At 45.7% G+C, this 25170-nt stretch overlaps 1 protein-coding gene across 1 annotated transcript in view; it reads right to left on the minus strand.

Annotated features, from left to right (window-relative positions):
* Positions 1–3872: 3872 nt before the first annotated feature.
* The window catches only part of cdhr5-rs (cadherin-related family member 5, related sequence), a 23106-nt gene continuing 1808 nt past the window's right edge, over positions 3873–25170 (minus strand). Inside the window, exons 2-16 of the mRNA XM_085769910.1 lie at positions 21327–21405; positions 19874–20082; positions 18638–18694; positions 18470–18562; positions 17814–17900; positions 17469–17579; positions 15946–16110; positions 15331–15421; positions 15133–15239; positions 14030–14230; positions 13040–13162; positions 11491–11569; positions 9392–9588; positions 6933–6953; positions 3873–4058 (exon numbers count right to left, since the gene is read on the minus strand). Of these exons, the coding sequence (XP_085626036.1) occupies positions 3873–4058; positions 6933–6953; positions 9392–9588; positions 11491–11569; positions 13040–13162; positions 14030–14230; positions 15133–15239; positions 15331–15421; positions 15946–16110; positions 17469–17579; positions 17814–17900; positions 18470–18562; positions 18638–18694; positions 19874–20082; positions 21327–21393 (1794 nt within the window). The 5' untranslated portion in view covers positions 21394–21405. The remainder of the gene's footprint in view (positions 4059–6932; positions 6954–9391; positions 9589–11490; positions 11570–13039; positions 13163–14029; positions 14231–15132; positions 15240–15330; positions 15422–15945; positions 16111–17468; positions 17580–17813; positions 17901–18469; positions 18563–18637; positions 18695–19873; positions 20083–21326; positions 21406–25170) is intronic.

Consider the following 25170-nt stretch of genomic DNA (forward strand, 5'->3'; position numbering starts at 1 on the left):
GGGGGGGGGCTATAGAGTGTTCACCTTGGTGTAGAGCTCCTGTCTGTCTGGGGGGGGGGGCTATAGAGCTGTTCACCTTGGTGTAGAGCCTCCTGTCTGTGGGGGGGGGGCTATAGAGCTGTTCCTTGGTGTAGAGCCTCCTGTCTGTCTGGGGGGGGGGGCTATAGAGCTGTTCACCTGGGTGTAGAGCCTCCTGTCTGTCTGGGGGGGGGGGGGGCTATAGAGCTGTTCACCTTGGTTGTAGAGCCTCCTGTCTGTCTGGGGGGGGCTATAGAGCTGTCCCTTGGTGTAGAGCCTCCTGGGGGGGGGGGGGCTATAGAGCTGTTCACCTGGTGTAGGTCCTGTCTGTCTGTCTGGGGGGGGGGGGGGCTATAGAGCTGTTCACCTTGGTGTAGAGCCTCCTGTCTGTCTGTCTGGGGGGGGGGGGGGGGCTATAGAGCTATAGAACGACCCCCCCCCCCAGGTGTATTCCACTCCCCTCTGTCTGCTGGGGGGTCGGCCCCCGACTCAGGAAGTCTTTCACAGGTAATGGCACCGACATCCTGGAGTGTGATTAAGAGTCTAATCAACACACTTTAAAATACAAAAGGGTTTGAGTTCATCATGAGAAAGTGAGAGTTGGATGTCTCAATGCAGTTACAAGGTTTAGACATTAAAACACAAGTGGGTAACAAACAAAAGGAGATCTGAGACCTTGGAGGGAAAGCAGGGGGGGTGGGGACGTCACAAGTGATTAAAACAAAGGAATATTCAAATTTACCATTACCCTGGGCTGGGGGGGGGGGTGACCCTGTGGTGGCCCCCCCTGCAGTCATGGACCATGATTCCTCTGGGTGTGCGCGGCCCCCAAAGGCCGTGTCTCCTCAGCCGTGTCTCCTATGTGTGTGGGTGTGTATGTCTGTGCGTATGTTTAGTTTAGTTTTTAGTTTGGTTTAGTTTATTTCCGTCATTAAAAGAAAAGTAACACTAGCTGCGTTTCCATTACAGATTTTTGCAAAATAAAAGCGATATTTCTGAAACTTCGAAAAAGTGCAATTGCTATTTGCGGGTGTTTCCATTGAAAGGTATTTTGCGAATGAGCCGTAATGCGTCTTGCGTTTCTATGGTGACGGCACAGCGATCTCAGCTGCTTACAGCTGTTGCTGTTATTGTTTTTAACAAAGACGAAAACAGCGCTTGATTACTGAAAGGCAAAGCCCGTGTGGCGCTGCAGCGGCCACAAATAAGGACGCACTCACACGGGCCAGTTGTTCTATACCGTGCTGAAGCCCGAATCCCCCCCCCCCCCCCCCCCTGTCCCCCGCTGGCCCCTCACACCACCTCCAACCCAAGCTGATCAAGCACGGCTGCCTCCGTTGATATAGAGGGATTATTTGTTTACCAACACGGTGGATGTGCGCTTTAACCTGACTGCAGAAAGAACGGAGCCTTTTTACACCAGTGGTGATGAGGCGCTGACAACAATATAGGTGGTGGTGTGTGTCCACACACCCGTACTGGTTTATGTGACTTAAGGTGACATGTTCCACACACCCGTACTGGTTTATGTGACTAGAGGGGACATGTTCCACACACCCGTACTGGTTTATGTGACTAGAGGGGACATGTTCCACACACCCGTACTGGTTTATGTGACTAGAGGGGACATGTTCCACACACCCGTACTGGTTTATGTGACTAGAGGAGACATGTTCCACACACCCGTACTGGTTTATGTGACTAGAGGGGACATGTTCCACACACCCGTACTGGTTTATGTGACTTAAGGTGACATGTCGGTGCAGGAGGGAGAGGAGCGTGGATGCGAGCCAGTCTCCTTCAACCATGCACGGAAAAGGGGAACGATAGGAAAGGTTTTTCTAATTTAATGAGAAACAATGCCCACGTCAGCAATGCATTACAATAAACATGTGGTTCATTTGTCCCCTCAAGTTACATAAACCAACACAGCGTGGACGGTGGACACACACAACTCCGGTGACGTGTAGAAAAGCGGAAAAAGTGTTTCCATTACACTTTTGCGATACACGTTTGTATCGATACGTCTCAAAAACCACCTCATGAGAGTGCAAAAACTTTTTTGCGATATTTGAGAGTTTTTTCGAAATGTAGGTGTTTCCATCATCAGTTTTTAATTTCGATATTTAGGTTTTGCGCATTTCAAGGGGTAATGGAAACGCACCTAGTGTCAAATAGTGTTACATGATTGTGTATTTTTGTAATTAAGACATGATTAGTTATGTTTTCGGTAAATATACCTTGCTAGCTTTCAGTCTATACTAACTCTTTTCATTTTGTTAATCTGGATGCTAACTGAAGTGTATTCATGCCATGCTACTGTAAGTATTGTAAGTAAATTGTGTTTCTGTGATGATTTCAGTTTTAGAAATAGAGGACTCCATTAAAGGACAGGAAAAGATCAAGCCTTGTGGTTTTTGGGGGAGCTTCTATACGTGTCGTTGACTGACTGTCTAGCTTTGCATCGGCCCACCAACTGCCAGGGCAGTACAGTCTTCTTTTTCCTATGAGCTACATGTGGTGAGCTTGAACAACAGGGCTATGTGTCAATTTACAGTGAAATTACTCTTTAAGTTACTTACCTATTTTTCAATTTATGTTCTATGCAGTTCCATGCAGGCAAATTGCTGCACAGCATAACACAAGTTGGACAGATGTGATACTGACAATATTGTTCCAAATGCACAATAAAGGAACACTGAAATGCATTTTTTTGAGTGTGTGGTTTATGCATAGCTACAGATTGCTGATGATGTTTTCAGTTCCATATGAACTGAGTTATCCAGCATTGTCTCATTTTCTGGAAAAATGCTATTCTAGTTATTGGTTTATATGTAAAAATACTTGAGTACCAAGTTTCTGCATGATGTTACATGTAAGTATGTAGCAGGTACACTTTATTTTAATGTGCTCATTCCACTGTACCAAAGAGTAACAACGGTGTATTAACACAACTGTTGTGTAACAGCATAAATGTTCCAAGACTCAAGAGACAGGAGGAAGATTGATGGAAAAGTTTTCCCAGGCAACATGGGTTGTGGTTTCAGCCATTTTTCTTGCAGATGTACCCCTTCCCCAAAGAGAGAGGCCACTTTGACCAGGTATTGTAACAAGCATTTCTTATTACAAGTGTAACAAGGACCTGTAAGTACACCAAAATACACTATGTAATTACAATGTAAGTACATGCTATTACATACAGTAACATAGGTAATTACACTGTAATTAATTAGGTAACTACACAGGAACAAGGACCCCTTAAAATAAAGTGTTACCGCGATGGGTTCTGTAACTGCTCGCTCTATAGCGTCGCCCTGAAGGTAGCATTTCATATTCCAGATAAAGGATCTGGGATGGATCTTTCAAAATCCTTTGGGCCTGGTTGACTACTGTTTTTTCAAATATGGAATGTAGGGGCGGGTAACTATCCTTGGCCATCACCTTCATCGCTGCCTTTATCAGCTTTTCCAGTTTAGATTTCAGACTTGAACCAGCTCCACTGTTTTTTATTTTTCTATTTTGTCAAAGCATCAATAGAGATGAACCAGCACTGACACAAAGGTTTCATTTATTTTATTTTATTTGTGAAGAAACTCACCCGGTTATTGGCTCCAACTGGACGTTTAGAGTTTAGACCTCGGTGTCGAACACACACACACACACACACACACACACACACACACACACACACACACTTCGATCTGACCATAAACACAGAAACAACTCGTCTCGTCACATGATCAATATTTTTATTTACAGGAAGTCCAGTAACGTCTCCTCTGATTGGTTCATTTCATGTGGTCGTTAGTCCCTGCAGTGATGTCATCACTCTGACCCGGTGGGGTGTGATGTCATCACTCTGAGACGGTGGCGTGTGCGTGCGACAGCGAGGACGAGGTCACGGGAACAGGAAGCAGCTGCGACAGCCGGCGGGTGTAGACGCCCTGGCGGCCATGACAGCTCTCCGTCTGACACAGAGACTCACGGCGAGGACTGAAGGCTCCGGTGCCGTACGGCGACTCGGGTTGGCTGGAGCTCACCTGGGGGGGGGGGGGCAGAGAGAGGACACCTGACTAGCGAGGAGTTCAAGTTCAAGTTCACTTTTATTTCTATAGCACGGTTAAAAAGACCTGTGACAGTCGTCCAAAGAGCTTCACAGAGCAGAGACAGAAACAAAGACAATGCATGTGCAAGAAACAAGATGACATGCGTACTATCACACATTCTCACACACAGATGTATGTACATATACATATACGGACATATGCGCATACATACACATACGCAAACGCAAACGCAAATGTGCACAGCTACAGTAGTCATAGACATAGATATTTAAACAAAACTAGCCAGGATTATAAGTCCTTATGGATCCGAAGACCAAGGAGAAAAGGTGCGTTTTTAAAGCGCAGTTAAACCTCTCCATGGATCCCGCATGTCTAACATGTAATGGCAGGCAGGAGGAGGGTATCGATATCGATATTCAAACTTTGAATATTGATATATCGATATTACGATATATCGATATATCGGGTTTTTTCAAATACTAAATCATGTTTCAGACGTAAATCCAGTACGACTCTGCGAGGTGTCACTGTGCTGCTGCCTCAGACAGTGTGTTGTTGTTCATGCAGATATGTTGTTGTAACTTGCGCTTGTATAGTTACAATAAAATGTCATGGATCATTAGAATTACATTGTTTTGACTCAGTTTGTCCCATGAATTATCACTATCATCTGATGTACATACAACTCTGATTTTAAGACGCATACTAATGCCTTTTACATTTTTCAGTGAACTATGTAGAATATCGCAATATATCGCAAAATTTGGATATCGCAATATCGTATCGTATCGTGACTCAAGTATCGTGATGCGTATCGTATCGTGAGGCCCTTGGCAACGCCCCCCCCCCTAGCGAGGAGCGCTCAGACCTCTACAGAGGGGAAACCAAACAGCCCCTCCACCGACGCATGGCTCAACACAGAGAGTTCCCGTATGCAGCGACATCCGTACCGGAAGTCCCAACCGGAAGTTGCTCTTCTTCGTGTCTATCACTTCTATGTAGATAAAAAAAAATAACTCAGTAACTCAAATGGTCCATGAGAAAAAAAAACATTTTTTCCAGCAGATACCTTAGTTACAACATGATTGAGTTAACTGAATATTTTTTTGCATGGATCGTTTATTAAGTTATTGAGTTATTAAATAACGCTGCTAACGGCTAACGGCTAACGGCTAATGGCTACCAGTTGCCCAGCCCCGCCGCTCCTGCTGACAGCACATAGATATATATACTGACAGTAGCCTATATATATCTATGCTGACAGCAGACCAGGAGAAATGTGGTTGGTGGTGCTTTGGTTGGCAAGGCAAGGCAAGGCAATTTTATTTGTATAGCCCGTTTTTACAAACAGTTTGTCTCAAAGGGCTTTACATCCCATCATAACAACATCCTCTGTCCTTAGACCCTCACATCCACTGAGGAAAAACTCCATGGAAAACCCTTTTTGGTTGGGTTTAGGCAATGAAGAAAGGAGTTGGTTAAGTTTAGTAAAAAGAGCAGGTAGAGGCTAGACAGGCCAGATAGAGAGAGAGAGGGGGGGGGGTTCTTAGAATAACATAGAAATAATATACAGGAAGAAAAGCAACTTCCGGTTGGGACTTCCGGTGTGGATGAGCCGAGCTATGGCGGCGCCCCCGGTCCGTCTCCATGGAGACAGGACTCAGCTGAACATCTGCATCTGAAGGAGAAAGGTCACTCCTTTGAGGACTTCAACGTCCTTGTGTTGGACAGGCAGGACAGACGGTTTGAGAGAGGGGTGAAGGAAGACATCGATGTCCACTTGGAGAAACCCTCCTCTGTTGCTCACCCTGAGCTTTCTCCTGGTTTTCCCTGTTAAAAGGGTTTTCCATGGAGTTTTTCCTCAGTGGATGTGAGGGTCTAAGGACAGAGGATGTTGTTATGATGGGATGTGAAGCCCTTTGAGGCAAACTGTTTGTAAAAATGGGCTATACAAATAAAATTGCCTTGCCTTGCCTTGCCTTGCCTTGCCTTGCCTTGCCTTGCCTTGCCCTCTCTAAACAGAGGTGGCGGCCTAAGACACAATCTATCTGCCACCTACAAGGCTGTGTTGGGAGCTCTCCCCAGGGAAGTTTAAACCCCATAATACACTCCTCGTCACATGACCAAATCTGTCAAATCATGGAACAATCTTCCAACTAATCTGAAACTCTGTACAGACTTCAAAGTTTTCTCCCAGGAAGTCAAACAATGGATCCTAAGAAACCAGTCACGTCAGCATTAATCATGAGCCTAAACTATTTTTAACCTTGGCAAAGTGTGAAGTATTTTAACAACTGTATGTTTCTTTCTGATATGAGATATGTCTGGAGTGTTTGTGATGTGTGGGAGGGGGTATTATGCACATGTGTATGGATGTTTAACGCTGTGTAAACTGATAATTCTTACCTTTCTATTGTTCTTATTCACCTGCCAGGGACGACGGGTGGAAAGTAGCTAGTGAGATAAATCCGCTACAAGGCATCTCTTCTCATTTCAGACTAATGTTATTTTGTACCTTGTCCCTGATACAAATAAACTTATTAAACTAAACTAAACTAATCCCCCCCCCCCCAGTCTCGGGGGTGTGGTCATGTGACTCGAGTCTCGGGGGTGTGGTCATGTGACTTTGGGGACCACCCACTCTGGGTTTAGAGTACCTGTGTTAGACCGGGTTAGTCTCAGAACTGAAGAAGCCTCTTGGACGAAGGTGAAACGTCTTCAATAAGAGAAAAGAAGTCCAGCTGCTTTTTACTAAAACTCCACAACGACACGAGTACGACACCACAGGACGACCCTACGACCATGACCACGACCACGACCACTGACTGAAGAGGAACTTGAACTCACCTTGTGAAACCAGCGTAAACGCTGTGGAGAAACGACCGATCAGAGTTAAACGTTGATTTCAGGGTTAGTAGTCCAGGCAAAATAGTGTTTTCCGACAGACTAATTGTAACAGAATGTTTTTCACCATCCATCATTTCTATGAGGTGTCCAGAACAACATACTAAAAGTCCTAAGAAATCCTAGTTGGGGAAATATGTTTAATTCTCATCAATCCAACATTGATTTACTGTATAAAGTCTATGGTGCCAATACAATACACCCCAATGGGGATGTTTTTTTCCTTTACTCCTATCACAATGAAACTTTACACAATGAAAGTAGCCATGAAAAGTAACATTTTTTGTATTACAAGTTTTTTATTTTTTTTATTAATTTGAATATGCAAATGAGCAATATGCCCAAAATACACCCAAATAGGCTTATCTTTTTCCTTTACTCCTACAACAATCAAATTTTACACAATGAAAGTATACATGACAAGTAACATTTCTGTATTTCAAGTTTCTTGGAAATTTTATTTTAAATATACAAATGAGCTCAACACTAATTGACTTATGGTACAAAACATCCCCATTGGGGTGTATTGTATTGGCACCATAGACTTTATACAGTAAATCAATGTTGGATTGATGAGAATTAAACATATTTCCCCAACTAGGATTTCTTAAGGACTTTTAGTATGTTGTTCTGGACACCTCATAGAAATGATGGATGGTGAAAAACATTCTGTTACTATTAGTCCAGGCAATTTAGCTCATTTTGGACCCAAAAATAGAACTAATTGTCACAGAAGGTTTTTCACCATACATCATTTCTATGAGGTGTCTAGAACAACATACTAAAAGTCCTAAGAAATCCTAGTTGGGGAAATATGTTTAATTTGCATCATTATTTACTGTATAAAGTAATGATGCCGACAACAATACACCCCAATGGGGCTATTTTTCCCTTTACTCCTATCACAATGAAACTTTACATGATAAAAGTATCCATGAAATGTAACATTTTTTGTATTACAAGTTTCTTTGAAAATGAATTTGAATATGCAAATGAGCCTTACACTAATCAAATATGCCCAAAATACACCCGAATAGGCTTCTTTTTTTCCTTTACTCCTACCACAATGAAACTTTACACTATGAAAGTAGACATTAAAAGCAACATTTTTTGTATTACAAGTTTCTTGGAAAATGAATTTGAATATGCAAATGAGCAATACACTAATGGAATATGCCCAAAATACACCCGAATAGGATTCTTTTCTTCCTTTACTCCTACCACAATCACACTTATAAAATTTACTCACACAATAAAAGTATACATGGAAAGTAACATTTCTGTATTTCAAGTTTCTTGGAAAATTAATTTTAAATATGTAAATGAGCTCAACACTAATTGACTTATGGTCAAGAAGCCATAAAGCCACAAGCAGCAGCAACAGGGGCCAAATAACTTAGTTCTTAGTCCCGCTCATATGTTGTTGAACATAACAGCATATTTAATATAACATCACACACAGTCGTTGAAACGACTTTGATGAATTCTGACTTTCTTCTGATGTTCTCTGCAAACTGGGAGGAAAGTCGTTAGGTAAGGCTTGTTCGCTAATAAAAAAAAAAAAATTTAGAAAGCAACTGGAGACAAGACTGTGCAATCAATTCTTAAGGTCAATATAGGTCTTTTAAGTGGCAAGTGACATGTGTGTATGAATAAGTCAAGTGTGGCAAGTGACAGCACTCGGTGCATAGGTTAACTTATTGAATGGACATGAATGTGTTAGTTATTTGGCCCCTGTTGCTTCTTGTGGCTCTATGGCTTCTTGACCATAAGTCAATTAGTGTTGAGCTCATTTACATATTTAAAATTAATTTTCCAAGAAACTTGAAATACAGAAATGTTACTTTTCATGTATACTTTTATTGTGTAAAGTTTCATTGTGGTAGGAGTAAAGGAAAAAAAGAAGCCTATTCGGGTGTATTTTGGGCATATTTGATTAGTGTAAGGCTCATTTGCATATTCAAATTCATTTTCAAAGAAACTTGTAATACAAAAAATGTTACATTGTATGGATACTTTCATTGTGTAAAGTTTCATTGTGATAGGCGTAAAGGAAAAAAATAGCCCCATTGGGGTGTATTGTTGTCGGCACCAATACTTTATACAGTAAATAATGATGCAAATTAAACATATTTCCCCAACTAGGATTTCTTAGGACTTTTAGTGTGTTGTTCTAGACACCTCATAGAAATGATGGATGGTGAAAAACCTTCTGTGACAATTAGTCTGTCGTAAAACGCTATTTTGCCTGGACTATATTAGTTCTATGTTGGGTCCAAACTGAGCTAGAATGCCTGGACTATCGGGTTAGAGCGGCGATCGACCAGCTGCTGCTTACAGATGTTTCTCTGCTTTAACCACATTCATTCTGAAGTCTATGACATCGTCAGGTGAGTTTTTACCACGGTGGGATGTTTTTCCAGGGCGATGGCCGTGAGGCCTTCAGGGTCCCTCTGTAAACGCCGACTCTTCACGGCTCGAAGCACCAGAAACATAAGAGCCGATAGAAACATCAACAGGATCGTCGCCGCGATTCCTCCCGCCAGCCGGCCGTCCACATCCCCGAACATCTGCTGCTCCGTGAACGCACCATGAGGGACTGGGGAGAGGAGAGAGTTAATGTCAGTGAACGCACCGTGAGGGACTGGGGAGAGGAGAGAGTTAATGTCAGTGAACGCACCGTGAGTTTAGAGAGGGAGAGGAGAGAGTTAATGTCAGTGAACGCACCGTGAGGGACTGGGGAGAGGAGAGAGTTAATGTCAGTGAACGCACCATGAGGGACTGAGGGAGAGGAGAGAGTTAATGTCAGTGAACGCACCGTGAGGGACTGGGGAGAGGAGAGAGTTAATGTCAGTGAACGCACCATGAGGGACTGGGGAGAGGAGAGAGTTAATGTCAGTGAACGCACCGTGAGTTTAGAGAGGGAGAGGAGAGAGTTAATGTCAGTGAACGCACCGTGAGTTTAGAGAGTTAATGTCAGTGAACGCACCGTGAGTTTAGAGAGTTAATGTCAGTGAACGCACCGTGAGGGACTGGGGAGAGGAGAGAGTTAATGTCAGTGAACGCACCGTGAGGGACTGAGGGAGAGGAGAGAGTTAATGTCAGTGAACGCACCGTGAGGGACTGGGGAGAGGAGAGAGTTAATGTCAGTGAACGCACCGTGAGGGACTGAGGGAGAGGAGAGAGTTAATGTCAGTGAACGCACCGTGAGGGACTGGGGAGAGGAGAGAGTTAATGTCAGTGAACGCACCGTGAGGGACTGGGGAGAGGAGAGAGTTAATGTCAGTGAACGCACCGTGAGGGACTGAGGGAGAGGAGAGAGTTAATGTCAGTGAACGCACCATGAGGGACTGGGGAGAGGAGAGAGTTAATGTCAGTGAACGCACCGTGAGGGACTGGGGAGAGGAGAGAGTTAATGTCAGTGAACGCACCGTGAGGGACTGAGGGAGAGGAGAGAGTTAATGTCAGTGAACGCACCATGAGGGACTGGGGAGAGGAGAGAGTTAATGTCAGTGAACGCACCATGAGGGACTGGGGAGAGGAGAGAGTTAATGTCAGTGAACGCACCATGAGGGACTGGGGAGAGGAGAGAGTTAATGTCAGTGAAGGCACCACGAGGACGGGTCAGTGAAGGCACCAGGAGGACGGGTCAGTGAAGGCACCGTGAGGACGGGTCAGTGAAGGCACCGTGAGGACGGGTCAGTGAGGACGGGTCAGTGAAGGCACCGTGAGGACGGGTCAGTGAAGGCACCGTGAGGACGGGTCAGTGAAGGCACCGTGAGGACGGGTCAGTGAAGGCACCGTGAGGACGGGTCAGTGAGGACGGGTCAGTGAAGGCACCGTGAGGACGGGTCAGTGAACGCACCGTGAGGACGGGTCAGTGAGGACGGGTCAGTGAAGGCACCGTGAGGACGGGTCAGTGAACGCACCAGGAGGACGGGTCAGTGAAGGCACCGCGAGGACGGGTCAGTGAACGCACCGTGAGGACGGGTCAGTGAGGACGGGTCAGTGAGGACGGGTCAGTGAAGGCACCGTGAGGACGGGTCAGTGAAGGCACCGTGAGGACGGGTCAGTGAGGACGGGTCAGTGAAGGCACCGTGAGGACGGGTCAGTGAAGGCACCGTGAGGACGGGTCAGTGAACGCACCGTGAGGACGGGTCAGTGAAGGCACCGTGAGGACGGGTCAGTGAAGGCACCGTGAGGACGGGTCAGTGAAGGCACCGTGAGGACGGGTCAGTGAGGACGGGTCAGTGAAGGCACCAGGAGGACGGGTCAGTGAAGGCACCAGGAGGACGGGTCAGTGAAGGCACCGTGAGGACGGGTCAGTGAGGACGGGTCAGTGAAGGCACCGTGAGGACGGGTCAGTGAAGGCACCGTGAGGACGGGTCAGTGAGGACGGGTCAGTGAAGGCACCAGGAGGACGGGTCAGTGAAGGCACCAGGAGGACGGGTCAGTGAAGGCACCGTGAGGACGGGTCAGTGAACGCACCGCGAGGTCTCACCTGCTTGTCCTCTCTGCAGAACTTCGATGTCGACTGAAGCTGAAACTTCTTCTCCAGATTCTTCGTCTCTGGCGACGACCTGGAGGACGAGAGGCGTTAGAGACGTCACCTGTTGCCCTGACAACCGGTCACACCTGACGACCGTTTCCATGACACCCGTATGACTCACTGAGACATTTTGACCTGCACCCAGACCACGACCAAGAGGAGCAGCTACGAAACTAAAGAACACGTAACAAACTAAAGAACACGCATGCCAATGTGAACACGTATGTAAATGTGAACACGTATGTTACTAAAGAACACGTATGTAAATGTAAATGTGAACACGTATGTAACTAAAGAACACGTATGTAAATGTAAACATGTATGTAAATGTGAACACATATGAAGCTAAAGAACACGTATGTAAATGTGTATGTAAATGTAAACATGTATGTAAATGTGAACACGTATGAAGCTAAAGAACACGTATGTAAATGTGAACACATATGAAACTAAAGAACACATATGTAAATGTGAACACGTATGAAACTAAAGAACACGTATGAAACTAAAGAACACGTATGTAAATGTGTATGTAAATGTAAACATGTATGTAAATGTGAACACATATGAAGCTAAAGAACACGTATGTAAATGTGAACATGATTATAAATTTGAACACGTATGTAAATGTGAACACGTATGAAGCTAAAGAACATATATGTAAATGTGATCACGTATGTAAATGTGAACACGTATGAAACCAGAGAACACGTATGTAAATGTGAACACGTATGTAAATGTGAACATATATGTAAATGTGATCACGTATGTAAATGTGAATACGTATGAAACTAAAGAAAACGTATGTAAATGTGAACACGTATGAAACCAGAGAACACGTATGTAAATGTGAACACGTATGTAAATGTGAACACGTATGTAAATGTGAACACGTATGAAGCCTGGGCTTCAGTGAGCTCACCTGTAGGATCTGCCTGTCTAAGGCGCGCAGCTGGTCGGTGAAACTAAAGAACATGTATGTAAATGTGAACACGTATGTAAATGTGAACACGTATGTAAATGTGAACACATATGTAAATGTGAACACGTATGTAAATGTGAACACGTACAGTATGTAAATGTGAACACATATGTAAATGTGAACACGTATGAAGCCTGGGCCTCAGTGAGCTCACCTGTAGGATCTGCCTGTCGAAGGCAGAAGAACACGTACGTAAATGTTAACACGTATGTAAATGTGAACACGTATGTAAATGTGAACATGTATGTAAATGTGAACACGTGTGAAGCTAAAGAACACGTATGTAAATGTGAACTCGTATGTAAATGTGAACACGTATGAAACTAAAGAACACGTATGTAAATGTGAACCTGTATGTAAATGTGAACACGTATGTAAATGTGAACACGTATGTAAATGTTAACACGTATGTAAATGTGAACACGTATGTAAATGTTAACACGTATGTAAATGTGAACACGTATGTAAATGTGAACACATATGTAAATGTGAACACGTATGAAGCCTCAGTGAACTCACCTGTAGGATCTGCCTGTCGAAGGCGCGCAGCTGGTCGGTGCGTGCGATCAGAACCCCCCTCTGGGAGACTTGGTACAGTCCGGACGGAGGATGGAGGGAGTAGTGGACGTTTGGATTCTGGCCCTGTGATTGGATGGCAGCGATCATGACTCAGCAGGTGTGAGACAGGTGATGGTGCGCAGTGGCGAAAGTAGTCTGCTACGGGCCCCAATGCAAAATGATTTAAATTATTGCTATAACAACAGGGGCCGATGTTAGGGCTTATGTTAGAGACAGGCGTCTATATGGGACTGGCTTTTTTAAATTATTATTATTAGGCCTATTATATTAATTTCAAACAATTCTGATGCTCAGCAAAGATGGAAAATCTATAACATAATCAAATGGTTCTGTTGTTACTGTTTAAAAGAGTTAGGATAGAAGGGAAGGGTTGGGATGGAGAGCAGCTTCATTTACAAGTTTAATCTGCACCAATTACACTTTTCCTAAATAAATGTGTGCTCCAGCCACAGACTGTACTACGTAATGATAGATAGATAGATAGATAGATAGATAGATAGATAGATAGATAGATAGATAGATAGATAGATAGATAGATAGATAGATAGATAGATAGATAGATAGATAGATAGATAGATAGATAGATAGATAGATAGATAGATAGATAGATAGATAATAGGCTAGTGGCTCTTCCCTTGGCTTTATATTTTTTATTTTTGGGGATAAAAAACTGAATGACCAGATATTGAAAGCAAATCCCCATAATCCAGAATAACATCAATGGATTGCAGTAATGATGTAAAAGCCAAGATGTTCATACAGTACCACCAATTGATAATTTTATTTTTGGAAATGTTTAATTTACTGTAATTGTTACCAGAGTTCACCACCACAGGCCTTTTTTGGCCACGGGCCCTAATGCAGCGGCATTACTTGCATTAATGCTACTTTCGCCACTGATGGTGCGTGCGGTGCTGAAGGAGTTCTTACGTTAGGGAAGTCTCGGTCCGAGGCTTGTATCTGGAGCACCTGGTTGCCGTAGGTGGAGACGATGGAGGCGGGGCTCGAGCTCTGGATGATGAAGCCTTTGAAGGTCGTTCTGTTGAAGACCGGAGGGAACAGGTTCTCGTAGAGGACTCGCACCAGGACGGCGGCCACGCTGTACTTCAGCCTGTCGTCCACCTGACACACCTGCAGAGGGAACGGCCGGTCAGACCAGAGGTTACGCTAGACTTTTTCGTTGCCGGTCATTTTGACTGACGGGGTCATAAAAATTCCGTCATAATCTATTTTTACCGGTCACTTAGTTTTTTTTTAATGATAGTAATGACATATTCAATAGCATTCAATTTTAATTCATTTTTAATTCATATCAAGTCCAAACAGAGAAATGCCAGTCGCCGTCAGAGCACATCTAACCGTGTGTGAAACGATGATGTCATAGCCCCGACCGCTCTACCTGTACGGAGACACACCACTATGTAGCCTAGCAACAGTCTATGGACGTAACTTAACAACAGCTCATTACTGTCAGTCCCTCGGACACTGCAGCTGAATCTCGCCCGTTAAATCATTATCGATCTTCATATTTGCACTGACACGACTCCCATCAACATTTAATTCACTTATGTCTGGAGTTTGAATACTGCGGGGAAGCTTTCTGTCTTCTTCTCTGTTGTTGCCAGACGGCCATGGGTGTGTGAATTGCAATCTGTCAAAATAACGGATGGCGGGGCGGTGCGTGGCGCAGTGGTTAAAGCGGCCGCCCCATGTAGAGGCTACAGTCCTCAACGCAGGCGTCCCCGGTTCGAATCTCGCATCGGGAAGACCTTTCCTGCATGTCATTCCCCCTCTCTCTGCCTCCCCCTTTCCTGTCTATCTCTACTGTGTGCTATCAAATAAAGGCAAAAAAGCCAAAATATACGTATACTTAAAAAAAAAAAAATAACGGATGGCCTCAAAATTTTTCTGTCACTGTTTAAAAATAAACGGTCAATGACGGAAAATATTTGGTTAACGCGACCCCTGGGTGAGACGCTGTGTTTCTACCGCTGGTCTCTGGTGAAGCAGCAAACAGGAAGTGAGTGCGTTACCATGATGTTGAGCGTGAAGTTCGGTGTCAGTCGCCGGTCGTCGACGTGTCGCGTCAACCGGAGCTCGCCGGTCCGGTTGTCAATCACAAACCTGCCGCCGTCGTCACCTGCAACAACACACACCGTCAACAACAACAACAACAACACACCGAGCTGCTGCTGCTGCTGTTGCCACGGCCGCGACCTCTGACCTCTGACCTGACAGGATGCTGTAGGTCAACGGTGTGTCGATCCCTCTGTCTCCATCCTCTGCTCTGATTGGACCGGGAGAAAACTCCAGAACTACATCCTGGAACACACACACAGTAGATCAATAAGCAAAATATCTGATATATATCTGATATATTGCTTTTATAAAACGGTTACCAATAATGACAATATGAAAGAGGGATACGCAATCAATTTCATGTAGTTTTCTTCCAGCAGAATAAAAATCTGTTCCCAGCTGTCCAGACGTTAGCTCCAAGTAGCTCTGTCACTGCTCAGTCCCCTCTACCATTGTTAACCCTCTGGAGGTCAAAGTTCACCTTAAACATGTCAATTACACTACTTTACTACATTTTTTAACATCCTAAAAACATCAGCTGTCTGTTGCTACGGACTGCAACAGTCCGTTGTCATGGATACATGACAACAACTTCCATTCATACCAGTCATACGTGCCTGAGGCGGAGTGATAGCCTACGCTGTGATAAGGCTTTAGAATAGTAGCCGTGGTAACTGCTCATTATACCACGGTTAACAACCAATCAGATCGCAGGATTTCACCTTTCCGTTTTATAACCCAGAACAACAGCAACAAGCTGCGTTTACCTGGTGTTTCTGCGTGATGTTGGCGCTGTAGACGGGGTTCATGCAGACGGGAACACCTGGAGAAACAGGTGAGCAGGGCAGGAAGTGAGGATACTGGTCGTCTCCGTCCCGGACGTTGACGGTTAAAACGGCGGTCGTGTTGAACTTCTCCTCCGTGTTCGATTCCTGAGTCACAACAAAACACTGTTACGATGGAGTTCAGCCCAGGTGAGAGTTCAGCCCACCTACAGGTGAGAGTTCAGCCCACCTACAGGTGAGAGTTCAGCCCACCTACAGGTGAGAGTTCAGCCCAGGTGAGAGTTCCTACAGGTGAGAGTTCCTACAGGTGAGAGTTCAGCCCACCTACAGGTGAGAGTTCCTACAGGTGAGAGTTCAGCCCACCTACAGGTGAGAGTTCCTACAGGTGAGAGTTCAGCCCACCTACAGGTGAGAGTTCCTACAGGTGAGAGTTCAGCCCACCTACAGGTGAGAGTTCAGCCCACCTACAGGTGAGAGTTCAGCCCACCTACAGGTGAGAGTTCCTACAGGTGAGAGTTCAGCCCACCTACAGGTGAGAGTTCAGCCCACCTACAGGTGAGAGTTCAGCCCACCTACAGGTGAGAGTTCCTACAGGTGAGAGTTCAGCCCACCTACAGGTGAGAGTTCAGCCCACCTACAGGTGAGAGTTCAGCCCACCTACAGGTGAGAGTTCCTACAGGTGAGAGTTCAGCCCACCTACAGGTGAGAGTTCAGCCCACCTACAGGTGAGAGTTCAGCCCACCTACAGGTGAGAGTTCAGCCCACCTACAGGTGAGAGTTCCTACAGGTGAGAGTTCAGCCCACCTACAGGTGAGAGTTCAGCCCACCTACAGGTGAGAGTCCCTACAGGTGAGAGTTCAGCCCACCTACAGGTGAGAGTCCCTACAGGTGAGAGTTCCTACAAGTGAGAGTTCCTACAGGTGAGAGTTCAGCCCACCTACAGGTGAGAGTTCAGCCCACCTACAGGTGAGAGTTCCTACAGGTGAGAGTTCAGCCCACCTACAGGTGAGAGTTCAGCCCACCTACAGGTGAGAGTTCCTACAGGTGAGAGTTCAGCCCACCTACAGGTGAGAGTTCAGCCCACCTACAGGTGAGAGTTCCTACAGGTGAGAGTTCAGCCCACCTACAGGTGAGAGTTCAGCCCACCTACAGGTGAGAGTTCAGCCCACCTACAGGTGAGAGTTCCTACAGGTGAGAGTTCAGCCCACCTACAGGTGAGAGTCCCTACAGGTGAGAGTTCCTACAGGTGAGAGTTCCTACAGGTGAGAGTTCCTACAGGTGAGAGTTCCTACAGGTGAGAGTTCAGCCCACCTACAGGTGAGAGTTCCTACAGGTGAGAGTTCCTACAGGTGAGAGTTCAGCCCACCTACAGGTGAGAGTTCCTACAGGTGAGAGTTCCTACAAGTGAGAGTTCCTACAGGTGAGAGTTCCTACAGGTGAGAGTTCCTACAGGTGAGAGTTCCTACAGGTGAGAGTTCCTACAGGTGAGCGTGGCTGAGAGTTACCTGGGCCCAGACCAGCAGCTCCAGGTGAGTTCTGGTTTCGTAGTCCAGAGGTTTGTCGAGGACGACGCTGCCGCTGTTTGGTAGATCGATCCTGAAGAAGCCGGCGTCGCGCTGCCGGAGTAAGGTGAGACAGGTGAGACAGGTGTGTTCAGTCACACAGACATCTACCAACACAGACAGACAGAGACGTGTGGACAGGTGTGGACAGGTGAGACAGGTGTGGACAGGTGAGACAGGTGTGGACAGGTGTGGACAGGTGTGGACAGGTGAGACAGGTGTGGACAGGTGAGACAGGTGTGGACAGGTGAGACAGGTGTGGACAGGTGTGGACAGGTGTGGTCTTACTGATGACGGGTCGATGATGTAAGTGATCATGTCTCCATCGGCGTCGACGGCCTTGACGGTGAAAACCACAGAGTTCACTGGTGTCAGCTGGACAGAAGGAAACACACTGTGATTCATCAGAGTCCTGCAAGGCAGTTTTATCTGTATAGCCCGTTTTTACCACCAGTTTGTCTCAAAGGGCTTTACATCCCATAATAACAACATCCTCTGTCCTTAGACCCTCACATCCACTGAGGAAAAACTCCATGGAAAACCCTTTTAACAGGGAAAACCAGGAGAAAGCTCAGGGTGAGCAACAGAGGAGGGATCATCACCCAGGACAGAGATGTTGTTACAGACAAGAAAACAGTTTATAACAGAGAATGTGAGAAACATGGAAATGTTAACAACAGCTGAAGGAGGAAGCTTCTGGTGGACAAGGGAGGCAGGGAGAGCAGACCAGCTTAATGGAGGACTGGATGGCAGACTGGTTCATAGAGGACAGACCAGCTTAATGGGAGGACTGGATGGCAGACTGGTTCATGGGAAGAGAGGGCAGACCGGTTTAACAGCAGGGGGGAAAGGAGGGGGGGGGGGCGGTTGGTGCAGTTAAAAGTTAAACAGGAAGTGAGCTCAGAGAAGCTTCTGTGATTGGTCGGCAGCGAGAAACGTTTTACCTCGCTGACGCTGAAGGGCTGAACCGTCGTCTGCAGGAAGTTTGGTCTGTTGTCGTTTTCATTCACGATCTCCAGCAGGATCCTGAAGCGACTCTGAGGAGACACACGACGTTACTATGGCAACACAGGTAAACAGGTGACATCATCACAGGTAAACAGGTGACCCACCTGGACGACATCATCTTCATAACAGGTCAGCTCTGCAATCAGCACCGATCCCTGAACCTGGAAGACGCAGGTGTAGTCTGAGGACAGGTGTTTATAGTCTGAGGACAGGTGTTTATAGTCTGAGGACAGGTGTTTATAGTCTGAGGACAGGTGTTTATAGTCTGAGGGCAGGTGTTTATAGTCTGAGGACAGGTGTTTATAGTCTGAGGACAGGTGTTTATAGTCTGAGGACAGGTGTTTATAGTCTGAGGACAGGTGTTTACAGTCTGAGGACAGGTGTTTATAGTCTGAGGACAGGTGTTTATAGTCTGAGGACAGGTGTTTACAGTCTGAGGACAGGTGTTTATAGTCTGAGGACAGGTGTTTATAGTCTGAGGGCAGGTGTAGTCTGAGGACAGGTGTTTGTAGTCTGAGGACAGGTGTTTATAGTCTGAGGACAGGTGTTTATAGTCTGAGGACAGGTGTTTATAGTCTGAGGGCAGGTGTTTATAGTCTGAGGACAGGTGTTTATAGTCTGAGGACAGGTGTTTATAGTCTGAGGGCAGGTGTAGTCTGAGGACAGGTGTTTGTAGTCTGAGGACAGGTGTTTATAGTCTGAGGACAGGTGTTTATAGTCTGAGGACAGGTGTTTATAGTCTGAGGACAGGTGTTTGTAGTCTGAGGACAGGTGTTTATAGTCTGAGGACAGGTGTTTGTAGTCTGAGGACAGGTGTTTATAGTCTGAGGACAGGTGTAGTCTGAGGACAGGTGTTTGTAGTCTGAGGACAGGTGTTTATAGTCTGAGGACAGGTGTTTATAGTCTGAGGACAGGTGTTTATAGTCTGAGGACAGGTGTAGTCTGAGGACAGGTGAGGACAGGTGAGGAGAGGTGTTTATAGGTGTAGTCTGAGTACAGGTGTTTATAGTCTAAAGGACAGGTGTAGGTGTTTATAGTCTGAGGACAGGTGTTTACAGTCTAAAGGACAGGTGTTTATAGTCTGAGGACAGGTGTTTATAGTCTGAGGACAGGTGTTTATAGTCTGAGGACAGGTGTTTATAGTCTGAGGACAGGTGTAGTCTGAGGACAGGTGTTTATAGTCTGAGGGCAGGTGAGGACAGGTGTTTATAGTCTGAGGACAGGTGTAGTCTGAGGACAGGTGAGGACAGGTGAGGAGAGGTGTTTATAGGTGTAGTCTGAGTACAGGTGTTTATAGTCTAAAGGACAGGTGTAGGTGTTTATAGTCTGAGGTGTGTCACCTCTCGGTCCAGGACTCGGGACAGCGAGGTGTTGAGCCGGATGGTCCGCCCCTCCAGGTAGAACCAGTGGGCGTTGGCGCCGGTCAGACACAGCCACACGGCGTTGGCGCCCGGCTCTCCGCTGATGCTGATGTTGGCGATGAAGACGCCGCTCGGACTGTTCTCTCTGACGGACGCAAAGATGTCCGCCCCGCCCAGACAGAGGCTGGCTGGGGACGAAGAGGAAGAGGAGGAGCAGCTGGGACCTGTTCCTTGATACACTCTTAGAAATAAGGGTTCAACCTGGAACCATTTGCTTCTGAAAACCCTTGATTTGATTTGACCCAACCTGATAAACATTATCAAGGTCATTCAAGTTTGACCACATTCTTCATCTTATTCTTATTTGATATGCTGAGGTTCCCAAACCAACAAATCATTGCAAAAGTTAAGATGGACTCAATAAAAGATGAGTAAAACAGTTTAAGAAACTTCTTATCAACGTTAAAAGACCTCAGTTTCCTTAAATAAAACAACCTCTGATTTACTTTCCTGCAGATGGCATCTGAGTTGCTCTCAAAAGACAGTTTATCATCCAGGATGGAGCCTAGATACTTATAATGGCTGACTATGTCCACAGCTGTGCCTTGGACAAAGGTTTGGGCTGTGACAGGTGGATTCTTACGGAAATCAATTATCATGTCTTTCGTTTTTGACACATTAAGTTGCAGATAAGAATCATCACACCATCTAACAAAATGGTCAAGGACCGGTCCGTGGCCCGCCTCATGGTCCTGCAGGGCCACGGACCGGTCCTTGACCTTCCTGAAGAAAGGGGTTTTCAGGGGTTCTTGGTAACACTAAGGGTTCCAGTAAGATCCATTTTGATCCAGAGAACCCTTTTTTGGAAGAAAGAGTTCTTCTGGGATTGTTGAAGGTATGGGTATAATGCTAATTATAATGCTTTTCTTCTTCCGAGTTCCTGCAGTGTGAACGCAATGATGTCGGAAGTTGGAAATTTCCGAGTTGGGAATTCCGACCTCCGAGTTGTTATGAACGCAGCATAAGATCCTGTGCCACGAGGAATATACTTCTTGATAACACTTACTAATAATGATGCAAAATACAATTCCTTGTGATTACAACTACAAATACTTTTCATATCTATTCATTATAAAAACAAACACTGATCAAACAGCAGCATAGTGGGACTTGAACCCCGGCCTCCCAGGCCAAAGCCAATGACATTACTCACTGAGCTATCCAGCTGAACAACATTAGGACCACCTTCTGGTTATACTTGTTAATAATGTTCAGTCCTAAGTTCAGGACAGAAGATGAGGACAGAAACCAAAGTTAGGACGTCTACATCTCCCCTCTCTCTCCAACTGACTCTGTCAAAATAAAGGCCTTGCAAGCCACCAGCCTCCCCCTCCCAAAACAAACAGGAAGTGATGTGTTGTTGTGTTCTCACCTGTGACGACGTGGTAGGACAACCTGAGAAGCAGCTCCCACAGCAGCAGCCTGCAGGGCCTCAGCATCGTCTCTGGCTCCTCCCCCTGCTCAACACACAACAACAACAACAGGTCAGTTAGACCAGACTGATCCTCCCAGGTCCTGAAGGTTCCTCTGGTTCCTCTGGTCCTCAACCAGCTGCTCCTCCGAGGTTCAGTGTCTCTTTGGCCCAATTCCAATCCGACCCCTCACGGACTCACTGACTTAGAGGCGCGTTCACAGGAAGTCCATGAGTGTGTGAGTTCTGTTCCGTTGTCAGATCATTAATGAGTCGGTATGAGCCCTTACTGCCCCCTTACCGTAAGTCAGCACTGATGCTGATTTACGGTAAGTAAATTACCCACAGTTCATAGCGTTGTGAAGTCAAATACAAGGGATGCCGTCGGAACGCGAGTGTAAAAAAAGAAAAGAAAAGTAAATGAACACACGTAGACAGAGAGAGCTCCGCCAGTCTCTTTATTGTTAATGGACAGGAGCAACAACAACAAAAAAGAAAGAAAGAAAAAAGAAGCAGTTTACTGTCAGTGTTAACGTGCCGTTTGTGATTATTGATGATAATTTGAGCAGATCTGATCCAGGAACATTTTGTTTTGAGTCCGTCCACCTCACACACGTTGTGAGTGTTGAAAGTACGGTAAATTATCGGTCCAAGACCGGAGTCAACAACATGTTGTTGTCAAGGTAACGTGTGGTGAGAGTGTGTAAGTGCTGTTCCATTCATGTTTACAGCATCTGGACCCTCACAGACTCTCACACTCTGTCACTTAGAGCTGACGTCACTTTAGTCAGTGAGGGTTCAGGGTCTGAGTCTTTAGGGGGCGGATTGGAACTGGGCCTTTGTCTCTGTCCAACCGTCCGTCCGTTTGCTTCATGCCGGCTGGAGTCGGTCCCACTGGGCATTGATGCACGTTTAACCCAGGACAGGTCATCAGTCCCTCAGAGGGCCAACATAGAGACAACGACCTCACACACACACATTCACACTTACACACACATTCACACTGACTGGAGTCACAGATCGAGCTGATGTAAATGTCTCTGGACTGTGGGAAGAAGCTAGCCTCGTAAACCAGCCTCTCGCGGAAGTGCATTTAATTTCATTCTGAGGGAGAGTCTGGCCTCATCCCCGTTCTAAGCGTTTGGACTGAAACCCTCAGAAGGCCGAGCCAATCAGCGTCGCCCGCTGTGATTGACACAGCACGTTGGCCAATCAGGGACCGACTGGTGCAAAGCCCCGTCACTACACCAGCTTGCTGATTGGCTGAATGGGGTTGTCTGTCAACGCTACTACCAAAGATATTAAACCGTCTTTGCTACTACTCCCGCCCAGCTCCCGCCCAGCCCAAACGCTTAGAGGGGAGATGAGGCCAGACTCTCTGAGAAATGAAATGAAATGAAATGCATTTCCGCGAGAGGTTGGTTTACGAGGCTAGGTAGAAGCTGGAGAAGCTGTAAACTCTGGAAGGAAAGGCCTTCGAGCTAACTCCTCAGGCCTGGACTCTGCTGTCTATTTACATCCCAAGGAGAAAGCCCACTCCTTTGAGGACAGCAATGTCCACATCCTAGACAGAGAGGACAGATGGTTTGAAAGAGGAGTAAAAGAAGCCATCTATGTAAAAGTAGAGAAACCATCCCTCAACAGGGGAGGTGGTCTCAGACACCACCTATCTCCAATTTACAATGCTGCCCTTTCATCCCTTCCCAGGAGATTCAACAATCTAATCTCAAAGAACAACTAGCCTACTGTTCACAAGTGGCAAGTGACTCCAACTCCTTATAACAACATAGGGCACTAACGAAGTCGAAACCAACTTTCCACCAAAGACAGTCACTCAGCAAAGTGTTTCCACACTACATTTATGAGCCTCCGCACCGTGAAATTCTTTGACCGGCGCAAGACAGACTCATGTTTTCATTCATCAAGAATTAAAGTCAGAGGTTGGAAGACGATCACATACCGTCGTAGTTCCCACCATAAACGGAGATTCATACGGCGGCGTTATTCTCATGACTCGCCACGAAACCGAAAGTAAAGAAACGCTGGTCGGCTCGCCCAGCATTTCCACCACCACTAATAATAACAAAATAACCATAGAGACAAAACCATAGATTTATCTAAAATGGACCATTAACAAGTGGTAACGGAGATTCATCCACATTAATATCAGACTTTTTTATAACCAAATAGAAACTCCTCGTTGTCCCTTTAAATACCTGGGTCTCCACACCAGATAGTTGGACCACTCCCAGCCTGGTCAGATGAACATGAACTGATGAAGGTGAAACGTCTTCTAGACAAATAACCAAGTCCAGCTGCTTTTGATTTAAACTTCTTTGGGGATAACGATGGGTTAGGGATCTAACCACGGCTTCACCTCGCTGCTCTCATTCACACACGAGTGAACTATAAATTATGAAATGAATCCTCAGGGCGTCGTGCTGAAGCTGCTGAAGGTCTGGGGTTACCACGGGGACGGAGGAGAGGACGCTGTCGTCACGGGGACGGAGGAGAGGAGGAAGGTGGAGGTCAAAGACGACCGACCTCAGGTGACGGCCAAACAAACAACGAGTCATAGTTGTTTTTGTCTGTAAAACTAAGCAGCACAACAACAGAGAACAGAGTCTGATTCATGTCTAAGCCTCGGGGAGGGGGGGTGGGGGGGGGGTGGGGGTCACCTCCGTCCTCAGTGGAAACTATGTCAGAACAAGTCTGGTCACAGCAGCCAAATGTTACCTCACTGACCAATAACAGAGCGTCTTCACAACGAGACAAGGACAAGACATCAGACACAACACGACACCTTGAAGCATGAACTCTACTCTGTTATTATTACTACGCACTGGCCCTTTAGTTTAGTTCATGTCCTGAAAACAAAATGTTTGGTGAGACTTTCTCCATTCACCTTCTCTTACTGAAGTTATAGCGAATATAAAAGAACTTCTTCTGGAAAGACTAAGTGCCAAATTAAAAGGAAATGATGACACTTATTATTATTACTGTATGGCCTCTAATGGATCTAAGTGAAACTATCCAGAGGGGAAACACTGGCTTAGAAAGTACACGACTGAGAAAAAATATTTCCTAAAGGGAAGGGTACAAGTGTTGTTGGTTGTTGCCCCCCCCCTTTTTTTTTCCTTTTAAACTTTTTACGTTTTTATTCTTTTCTTTTCATATTCTACTTTATTTGAATTGTGATTATTCACTTTCTCCCCTAGCTCAGACCAATATGCTTAGTTGAGCATTGTTTGCATTGTTGTAAATTCAGAAAATCTGCATCGTGACAGTTAAAGTCATAGTTCATAAAACTTCCAGTCCTCCTGTCAATCATTCCATCTGCCACATGACATCATCGTTTACCGAGTCACATGACCCTGAATGAAAACGTGCTCGGCTTAATTCAGAGAAGCAGATTTAAAGTGCTTCCGGCAGTGGGATTTAAAGCCCAAGTCTCAACACTGTGGGGATTATTATGGGATTAATATCAGTGTGCAGGGTTACAGGGTTACAGGGTTACAGTCCTGTTGGTCGAGGTGAACACGTCCGTCACTAAAACAAACCAACACTAAAACAAACCAACACAACCATGTTTAACACAACCATGTTTCTACCTGAAACCTCTGAGTCTGCAGTTCCTCTCCTGACCACTAGAGGGAGTCGCTCCCATAGACTCCCATGTTAATGTACTTTAACTTTACAGTGGAAACAAGCAGGTTAACAGTAGTAATAGTAGTAGTAACAGCAGTCGTAACTGTTGTATACTACTGTTACTGCTACTGTTACTACTACTTAACAGTTGTAGTAA

The sequence above is a fragment of the Trachurus japonicus genome, chromosome 23, assembly GCF_045865225.1.
Source record: "Trachurus japonicus isolate A0001 chromosome 23, Traja_1.0".
Lineage (NCBI taxonomy): Eukaryota > Metazoa > Chordata > Actinopteri > Carangiformes > Carangidae > Trachurus > Trachurus japonicus.